Source organism: Notothenia coriiceps, unplaced genomic scaffold (assembly GCF_000735185.1).
Source record: "Notothenia coriiceps isolate Sejong01 unplaced genomic scaffold, NC01 NC01_scaffold00033458, whole genome shotgun sequence".
Lineage (NCBI taxonomy): Eukaryota > Metazoa > Chordata > Actinopteri > Perciformes > Nototheniidae > Notothenia > Notothenia coriiceps.
Genome location: NW_011366159.1, coordinates 6,362 through 15,769, shown reverse-complemented (window position 1 = coordinate 15,769; position 9,408 = coordinate 6,362). Strand labels below are relative to the sequence as shown.

Genomic DNA, 9,408 nt, shown 5'->3' with positions numbered 1-9,408 from the left:
CAAAAGAGCTTTCTCACCAAACAAAAGGAATAAATAATGATCAACGGTTTTAAGGTCATTTCAGAAATAAACTTTGCGATAGACCTCAGACTCAAAACTCAGCACGTTAACTCCAAGTACGGAGTCACAAGTGGGAACTGTCATGCTTGACTGTAGTTTTACTTGGAGTCGGCTGAGTCTAGTCTAATTCTTGCGATAGGCGAGAGTCCCGGTTGCAGAACCCGTTGTTCTCCGTCGTATACCGGTGGTACGTCGTCCCTCACCGTCTATAGATTGGTCGTCGGTTCTCCCCTTGATGTTTGTAGCCACTGCTGGGGTTAATTAGATGAAACCGTCGTCTTCCAAGTCGCCGACACGAGTGAGTGACGTCGTACAAAGAGGAGATGCTGAGGAGCCAAAGGTCGCCATCTATAGCATAGGTCCGTGAAAGGTCCGTGAAAGGTCCGTGAGGTAAGCCGATACGTGGTCTTCGAGAGACAACGAACTGACAATTAACAGGAGGGAGCTAACACAATATATACACAGGTAAAGGGGACACAGTTGGAAACAATCAGGGCGGGGAAAATAATCAAGGACGCAGGAGACAGAAAGGGGCGGGGAGCGTGGAGGCCTGAAATGAGAGGAAGAAATAATTAAGGGCATAGACATAAAGCACAAGACAAAGGGACATGACAACTCTAACATAAAGAATAAACTTTCACTATAAGTTTATTGGACATGACACATATGGGGCGAAGCCTGCGAGCTAGTTCAGGCAGTCAACTCGAGCACTTATGCTGCATTCATACATAACGTCTCTTGCCACTCTACAACCAACCAAACAGAGTTATCCTTAAAATGCCGCTCTATTTAACCTGCCAGATCTCTCTCCATGCATTGCTTGCTGCTGCTATTGCTGAAGCTACCTCGACGTCGCTGTTGCCTGTCTGCCCCACCACCACCCCAGCTTCCACCCCAGCTTCCACCTGTAGGCTCGGGGGTTAGTTGTTTAATCATCACTCATGCTGCTATGTATATCTATGGAGTGATGAGGCCCGAGCCTAGACATCAAACTCAACTATATGCTGCTTCTAATAAACATGTTAAAGAAACACGTGAGTTGTGTGACTGAACTTAATATGAATTGAGGTATAAGAAATTCAAAGTAAATCTAACAATTAAGTTTACTTGAAACACATAAAGGAAGAAATGATAGACAGAGGCTTCTCAAATGTGGCTCATTTGTATAACATAATGAAGTTAAACACAAAAGCCAAACAAATACTGCACCTTTGAGCAGATGAATCATAAATAGCGAGAGAGTTGTGATAAAAATACCTCTTCTGATGTGTTCCCTGCCTTCATCCACCAAGTCAGAGGTCAAGTGGTCGTCAGTGATGTACTGATGAAAGCCCAGGAGGTTCAAACAGCGAGAGCCCAGGCTACAAACACAGACACACAATACAAAAAGACACTGTTCATTGCGTTTGAACAACTGTTTTTAGTTGTAAGTGGTTAATGGCTTACCTGTAATAAGTAGCAAAGCAGAGCAGCAATACCAACATGGGATAGTAGATGTAGAACCCATCAGATATAAAATATAAAACACTCATAGAGCCCATGATCTGCCAGAGGGACAAAAAAAGAGAGACATTGCATCACTCCATTTATTTCGACCCAAAGAAATGTTGTTATTCCTACAAATATTTTCTATAAAGACACACTTAAATGAGTCTGCATTATATGTCTTTGATACTATGAATCTGTTGGTATGTGCTTGTTTGTGTGAAACCCACAGAGGTGTAGGATGTCTGTATTCTGTCCTGGTGTGAGATAGCAGAGTCCATGTGAATCAGGCCCAAAAAGTTGAGGCACAAAGGTGGGGTCAGACGACAGAACAACCTGAGAAGAAAGAAACAAAGAGAAGCAAGCCGATGTCATAAAACAGCAGTTTAACAAATGGTGGTACAGACTGTGATCCTCTATTGAGATTGTGCTCTATACGTTTCAGTATGCCTCCTATAAAAGTGAAAGAAATGACTAATTATCTTATATTATGACGGGAACATACATGCCGCTGAACTGCAGGCTGTAAGCGTCAGTCTGGTGATGTGGCACCAGGTAATAGTAGTTGAAGACTCGTATCCTGAACACTGTTGAGTAGACACAGAAACACAGGAAGAGGATGCTGACAAAGCACGCCATCTGGTGGAGAGAAACAAAAAAAAGGAGAAAGACAAGGGTGTTACTTCAATATAATGTTCGAGACATGAGATCATAAATATCCATATTGGAACTATGAACCACAAAATTACCTCCACAGGACATAAGGTAGCTTAATAAAGCTTATGTTTTACTGAATACATGCCTACCTCGATACAGATGTAGTTGTGATGTTTTTCAGCCATCTGAACAAAGACAGCGAAGAGGGAGAGGACAGGGTGCGTGCTGAAGAAGGTGCACTCAGACCAAACCACTGCTGCTGAGAGGAGGCACAGCAGCACTGCCAGCAGCCTGTAGAAACCCTGCCTGCACACACACTCCCAGTACCACTCTGAGAGGGGGACACACATACACACGCTGGTGCATGAGTACATGCTGCAGGTATGGAAACAGTATTTCATACTTAATCTCTTTTCATGCATCATGCTTTTTAAGTATTAAGAAGACATGTAATGCAGAGTATGCCAAAGAGAGTTAAACAGCATTTATCAAGCAGTGAAACCCACCCACTAATTTAATAAAATTAGGAAAATTCTGGGATATATAAGGTCGTTATAAAGCCATTATTGAATTATTGAAGAAAACAAAATGTGCAAAAAAAGTAAAACTTCAGCACAGGTCTTACAGAATAAGGGCCATACAATATAAGAATACAATTTTCTTTAAAAAAGACTTTGTGTTCGTATGACCAATAAAAAAGCCTTGAACCTTGATATGTTGTATCTTGTTGAAAAAGTAATACATGTTAACCTTTGATAATTGGAAAATAGAGTACACCTTTCTATTCAAGCAGGTAGTTAAGGGCATTTATCCGGCAGGCTGTGTCTACAATCATAAAAATTAGAAGGCCAGATTGACTGGAATGAAAAAATAGTAGCATTCAGAATCCAAATGATCTACTATTGATGAGAAATTTGATCAGTTGTAGAATTTTTTTTTAATTAAAACCCAAGACACCAGCAAGATATTTACAGTCCTGTAGAGAACAACGTTTACTTGTGGAATGTAGGGGCATAAATAAGGTCCAAAAAAAATGCAAATTATCAATCCTAAGTACCTACATAATTCATCTAAATGAAGTTTTAAGAGTACTTTCGTTATGTATCTGAGGTTTAGGCGCTGACTGGACTCACCCACAGTAGGAGTGTAAATGAACCGTCGGACCCAGCCGTGGTTCTGTTCTGAGGGGAAGCTGTGAGTGAAGTGTCGGAGCGGGCTGGTCTGGCTTTTGGCTACATCTTCTAGATGGAAGGCCTGCTCTAACAAGATGGACCACTGAACCAGGGTCTGACCCTGTCTCTGCACTGCAGAGATGACCTGAAACACAAGAACACACAAGTAACAATATCATGTAATTGTTTGCATTGTTTGTTCAAAACCAAACTGAAATATTACAAATAATATTTACCTTTTTATGAAGCTTAAACAGGCCTCCTTTGGTGGGAAGCACGTTCTGCTCACCCCGGGAACTTTCTGCATTTCTCACCAACTCTTCTTGGTACTCAGCCGGACACTGAAATGAGATCACACTTACAGTTTCATCCTACAGGCCATAAGACTATATTTAACACCTGAACTTGCACTATTTTTGTTTTTATTGTTGTTTCTTATTTTTGCATGTATTTGTGTGTCTTGTTATCACACCGTAGTAGTGTATATGTTATGCTAATAAACCTTTGAATCTTGAATAAAAACACAGCCCGGATGTAAAAACTGTGAATGCAGCATTCAACTTTGGACTTACACATAAAAAGAAAACAAATTGGTATTTTACCTTTCCAATAATGGTGTCCACACACTTCCTGAGACCGTGGTTGAACCTGATAGCTTCATGGACATCTGCCACCTCCTGATAATAGTAAATGTTTTTGTTCATGTTAAATTATGAAAAAAAGTTCTGAGCAATTCCCTAAACACTTTCAGTTTCAGCACCTGGTGGAATACTCTAACAGATCAGCTTTGGAGATTAAATCTCACCTCCATTACATCTGCTAGGTTCTCCTCCGCCGAGGCTTTCTCAGTGGCAACCTTTGCTGCCTTGAAATAGGTTTTGGCCAGCAGGTAATCGTAAGAGGATAAGAGCCAATAAGAGCGCGGGATCTCCACGAGGCCGTAGCCCAGCAACAGCACCAGGAGGAAGAGGCCCCAGGTGTTGGCGGCTGTGATGCCGATGGTCTGGAGCTGTCTCCTGCACAAGTTAAAAACATTTTAATTAATCAAAGAACTAAACCACAGAACATCATCGGAGTCAGGTTTATTTACAGTAATGACTCTTACATGTCTAATATGTGTAATGTGTAATTGTAAAACGCTTTGAGCACCTGTAAAAGCGCTCTAATACAAAATGTAATGCATTATTATTATTATTACAAAGTAGGTTTACACATACAATGAATTTGTTTTGGTGTATAATGGTGAATACATAAACAAAGTGAGAGGAATTAAGTTGTAAAATGAAGGCAAATATAGAACTAACATACAAATAATTGTAACAACTATTTTATTATTATAAAACATTGTTTTAATATACAAAGAAATGTAATACAATAAGATAAGAACAAAATACTGTGAACAAATGATGTACATGAGCAGAATTTAAAAATGCTACCTGAATTGACAAACGTTTAACTTACCATGAGAGTTGCCACTGTGGGTGAGCAGCGACGTAGATGAGCAGAGAGATGAAGATGAGGAGGTAGGTGCCATAATAGATAGCATTTTCAATGAGAGCTGTTTTAATCCTTCCAACTCTGGAGAAAGCTCCCGACCGTGCATACGACTGCATGAAGGGCAACAGCAGCCTACACACACACACACACACACACACACACACACACACACACACACACACACACACACACACACACACACACACACACACACACACACACACACACACACACGTCAGTGTTTGAGTCTTGTGCATGTGTGCTTGTATGTGTGTATGCGTGTGTGTTTGTGTCTTACCAAGTAAGAAACTGGGATGTCCAGTATACAACTCTCCAGAACACTGGCAGGATGCCATCTGGGATATAACTCCAAGGCTCCTCACAAACCTTTGGTATACTGTGAGAAAAATGTAAGAATACATGTGTACATACAGTGGCATTTCTTTACGAGAACACACTTTGAGCATAGCTGTCTACCACAGTCTCTTTTTTGACATTTTTAAAATGTCCGGAATTGATTTAGGAAGTTACTGAAAAATCTAACTATTTACTATGTACTGTTAATGAAAGACATATTGCTGCAGAATATTATGAGTGTACTTTTTTAATGCTTTAGTATATACATACAAGAATTTCATTCAACTTCATTGTATTGGGGTGGAGGCAGACTTCTCAGACAAAAAGTCATAAAACTCGACACCAATACTATCTGCATGATACCATGGAGATAAGTGAGATGAAGGAAACAGCCCTTATTTACTAGTTGTTGATGCATTAACCTTGTTATCAACCCAGTTTGTTCATCCAGCTAGAAGCTTTTAAATCTAAAAAGACGCTTTATCACCAGACAGTCTAGTGCAGAGGGCATGACCACAACTGTATTATTACAAATAAATTGATGAATTAAGGTTACAAAAAAAATCAAACAGGAAACCCTTTTGAATGAAGCACTCACAATAAAACAAATACTAGCGGAGTATAGAAAACCCCACTGCCAGCTTTTCAGGTTACAAATGTCCAAAATCATGTGAAGCTTGGATATCGGTAACGTATAAATGTAGTTGAAATGACTAAAACATAGTGGTTTCATCATACTTTTATGTATCTTATTATGTGTATCATGTTGGATAGTATTGGAGGAAAACATGACCTTGAAATGGTCTAAAACAGGGGTGTCAAACAAAATTTCATCGCGGGCCACATTAACATTATGGTTGCACTCAAAGGGCGAGTTGTAACTATATAAATATACATATATAAATATATAATATATATAATGTATTATATTACATTATTGTCTCTGAATTGGATTATTATCGGATAGGATAATAACTTAGTGATTAACTACGTCTGAAAGCAGAAGTCCAGGGCAAATAATTGCAAGTCTCTTCAGTGCGCATGTCACAAAACGAGATGCATTGTGGGACATGTAGTGTATTGGCAACCTGCTTCTGTAAAGTGGCATGTAACCGTATAATAAACATATTGTATTCTTTGCAAGCTCTTGCGGGCCACATGAAATGAAGTCGAGGGCCGGATTTGGCCCCCGGGCCTTGAGTTTGACACCCCTGGTCTAAAACATCAAACATTATCTTATTTACCTGAGAGTTGGATTAACTGAGGATTTGTTTTTCGTCTGATTGCTTTGTCTTGCTTGAGTTACAGGAGAAGGTTGATTTCCATTGTCGAGTATACATTGCTTGTAGATGGTCTAAAAGAGGAGCAGAGGTTACAGTCAGGCAAACACACTCCATGATGAAGTCTATTAATCGCTTTTAAATGGTGCAGGTAGGATGCTGGAGGCAAAACAAATAAACACACAGAGCTCAAACACAGATTATTCTAAACAGATTATACAAACAGACTGACGTCCCATTAATCATTTTTTTACCCTGAGAAGATCCAAAAAACTATACAAAAAGACATTGTTGCATTTAAACAGCTGCAATGGTTTCATACCGTGCTGACGTCCAGCGGCAGGATGAAGACGATGAGGAAGCAGAGGTACCAGGACAGCAGCGTGCCCAAAAGCACCATCCGCTGCTGCCTCCGCAGGTCTCCATAGCGCTGGAGGAGGTAGAGAGCCAAGAAGAAAACCACTACGACCACTACACCCAGCGCAGCAGCACTCATGGTGAGGAATTAACACACAGCCGTCAAGGAGTCATGGTGACGCACTGTGGGGGGGGGGGAGAGATACACACAGAGACACACTGAGAGCATATCAGCTGCTTTTATCTGCTGGATAACATAGAAAGGCAGTATGACCACTTTCACAGAGGAGAGGAGGGAGAGAGCAGTGAATGATCACATGCGAAAATAAGAAGGGAAGATGAACAAAGAAAGACGGATGTACAAATATATAAAATACGTTTGGGTGTTAAAGTACCATACCAGTGGTTTTGCATGTGTATGTGCTACAAGATGCAAGATTCAAGGCTTTTATTTTCATTTGTACTTAGCTACAGTGTCTTGGGTCACAGGCTCCTCCCACAGTGCAACACAATAAAACTGATAAAATAGTGGAAGTACACATCACATGTACATCACATTAATGCTACTCATCTGCAAATAATGCAGTTGTGTTTTAGAAAAGTGGAAATGTTTTGTTACATGCTTTTCATTATCTGTATAATGTCAACATGCGTTACCAGGCTGTAATGTTATAAGAAAATAAAGTACAAGCTTTTCACTACAGCATTAAAAGAGTCAAGCGCAAAATAACAACGATGTCACTGTGGCAGCAAGTGATGCAGACTTGATGTTCACTTTGATGAATTAAAAAGTGTTATTCATTTTAAAGAGTATCTGGAATAATCAGAAACATAAACCAAACTATAGTTTCTTTGAAATTGAAACATACAAATATTAATTCCTCTATTATATTTAGGTAGACAACTTGTAAATATGTAAACCTTGCAAATACACTTTATGTTTGTTTAAAACCAGTAATTAGATGTTCAAACAAAGAAAGTACTCGTACAATATGGGCTATTTTGTAGATTAAATAAAGGTGTGGTTCGAAATGTTCTTTATTGTAGGCTATTTCGGGTACCAGTCGAACAGTACATCAATATCTTCCGTTTTTTTTCTTTCTGACAGCTCGCTGAAATGTAATATCATTTATTTTGACTACCATCACTTTTATGTATACCACCAACGCTGTGGATGGTTTATATTCTGTCATGAGGGCACTGTGGTCATACTGATGGGACAACAAAGCAGTGCCTTGGTCTCGGTAGTGGTCTCGGATCGTCGGTTAATAATCTGTCTGTGGACAAACAGTCTGTGAATAAATGAACTACAAAAAGTGATCCATCTTACCTCTGTGTTTCTCTGCTCAGGCTGAAGCTTGTAAAGCGGTTAACTGTCTGAATCTCTTGTCACATCGTGTTCCTTAGACGTGGAGTCCGAAATATGTACACAACCTTTGAAACTACATTACGTAAAAACCACATGACGTGCACGCATGCGCTCTCTCTCTGATACTTCAAGGAGTTCTGGGTAATGTAGGCGAGTCAACTCAACTTTATTTAAATAGCACCTTTCATACAATCGGGCAGCCCTAAGTAAATATTGACATTGTAGGTCCATGAAGAAAGACTCCACTTATAGACATGTTTTGTATATGGTATACATTGTTATATTAATAGTCTGTTAAAAGAAATATGAAAAGTTGTACAAAAGCAACTGATTTATTTGTTTCGTATACATGAATATTATGTCATACAGAAAAATCATTAATCAACATTACAGTATATGCACTCTAAAACTTTAGTAATGACAAAAGGGTATTGAAGAAAATCTGACAAAAGCGATATTGAAAAATTATAATGGTGTGAAGATTGATAAAAGATTGTTAAAAACCCGTGATGAAGTGATCATCAAAAGCTGTGACATTAGGATGAATACTTTTGAGGACAAAATAACTTTTTTTGGCCTAGTTTTATTATGCTGTGACATTTTATTGCACGATACAAACTATTATTTCAGATTCTTATCTTATTGAGATGTACACACATTGAAATATGGCATTACACACACATGTATAAACATTACATTATGATGCACTCCCCACTGGCTTTTAGTTCAGATAATAACATCTGAATTTATATGCTTCCAGTTGTAATTAGCAGCAAAAAGTGCATGAATCTTGATTATAAGTCTTGATAAATGTCTAGTCAAAGATGTAAATATGTTCCCAGACACTTCTTATCCAATATGAATGACTAACACGACTTCTCTCAGCAATTCTTCTTTTTCAGTTCTGCTTTTTTTAATACCACATTTAGTCTCCGATTGTTGTATGCAGATGTAAATGTGAAAAATGATTTAAAAAGTCTCAATTAATTGATTTCAGTGTTTTCAACCTTCTAGCTTGTTTTAATTGTCCAAAAATAGAGGCAACTTCAAAAGTCCAAACGTTGTTTCTGTTGTGGTGAAGAGCTTTACATTTTCCTCATGGTCCAAATGTTCCAAATGAGAAAGAAAATCCTCTTCAGTCCATTTCAGTTATGGGAGAACATCCACACATATG

General features: G+C 38.9%; 1 protein-coding gene across 1 annotated transcript in view; it reads right to left on the bottom strand.

Annotated features, from left to right (window-relative positions):
- LOC104961589 (LMBR1 domain-containing protein 2-B) overlaps positions 1-8,303 on the bottom strand; it is a 10,596-nt gene extending 2,293 nt beyond the window's left edge. Inside the window, exons 1-14 of the mRNA XM_010789904.1 lie at positions 8,196-8,303; positions 6,831-7,048; positions 6,473-6,582; positions 5,170-5,268; positions 4,836-5,003; positions 4,180-4,390; positions 3,977-4,051; positions 3,611-3,715; positions 3,336-3,519; positions 2,352-2,533; positions 2,051-2,184; positions 1,776-1,881; positions 1,507-1,604; positions 1,318-1,421 (exon numbers count right to left, since the gene is read on the bottom strand). Of these exons, the coding sequence (XP_010788206.1) occupies positions 1,318-1,421; positions 1,507-1,604; positions 1,776-1,881; positions 2,051-2,184; positions 2,352-2,533; positions 3,336-3,519; positions 3,611-3,715; positions 3,977-4,051; positions 4,180-4,390; positions 4,836-5,003; positions 5,170-5,268; positions 6,473-6,582; positions 6,831-7,004 (1,750 nt within the window). The 5' untranslated portion in view covers positions 7,005-7,048; positions 8,196-8,303. The remainder of the gene's footprint in view (positions 1-1,317; positions 1,422-1,506; positions 1,605-1,775; positions 1,882-2,050; positions 2,185-2,351; positions 2,534-3,335; positions 3,520-3,610; positions 3,716-3,976; positions 4,052-4,179; positions 4,391-4,835; positions 5,004-5,169; positions 5,269-6,472; positions 6,583-6,830; positions 7,049-8,195) is intronic.
- Positions 8,304-9,408: the final 1,105 nt, after the last annotated feature.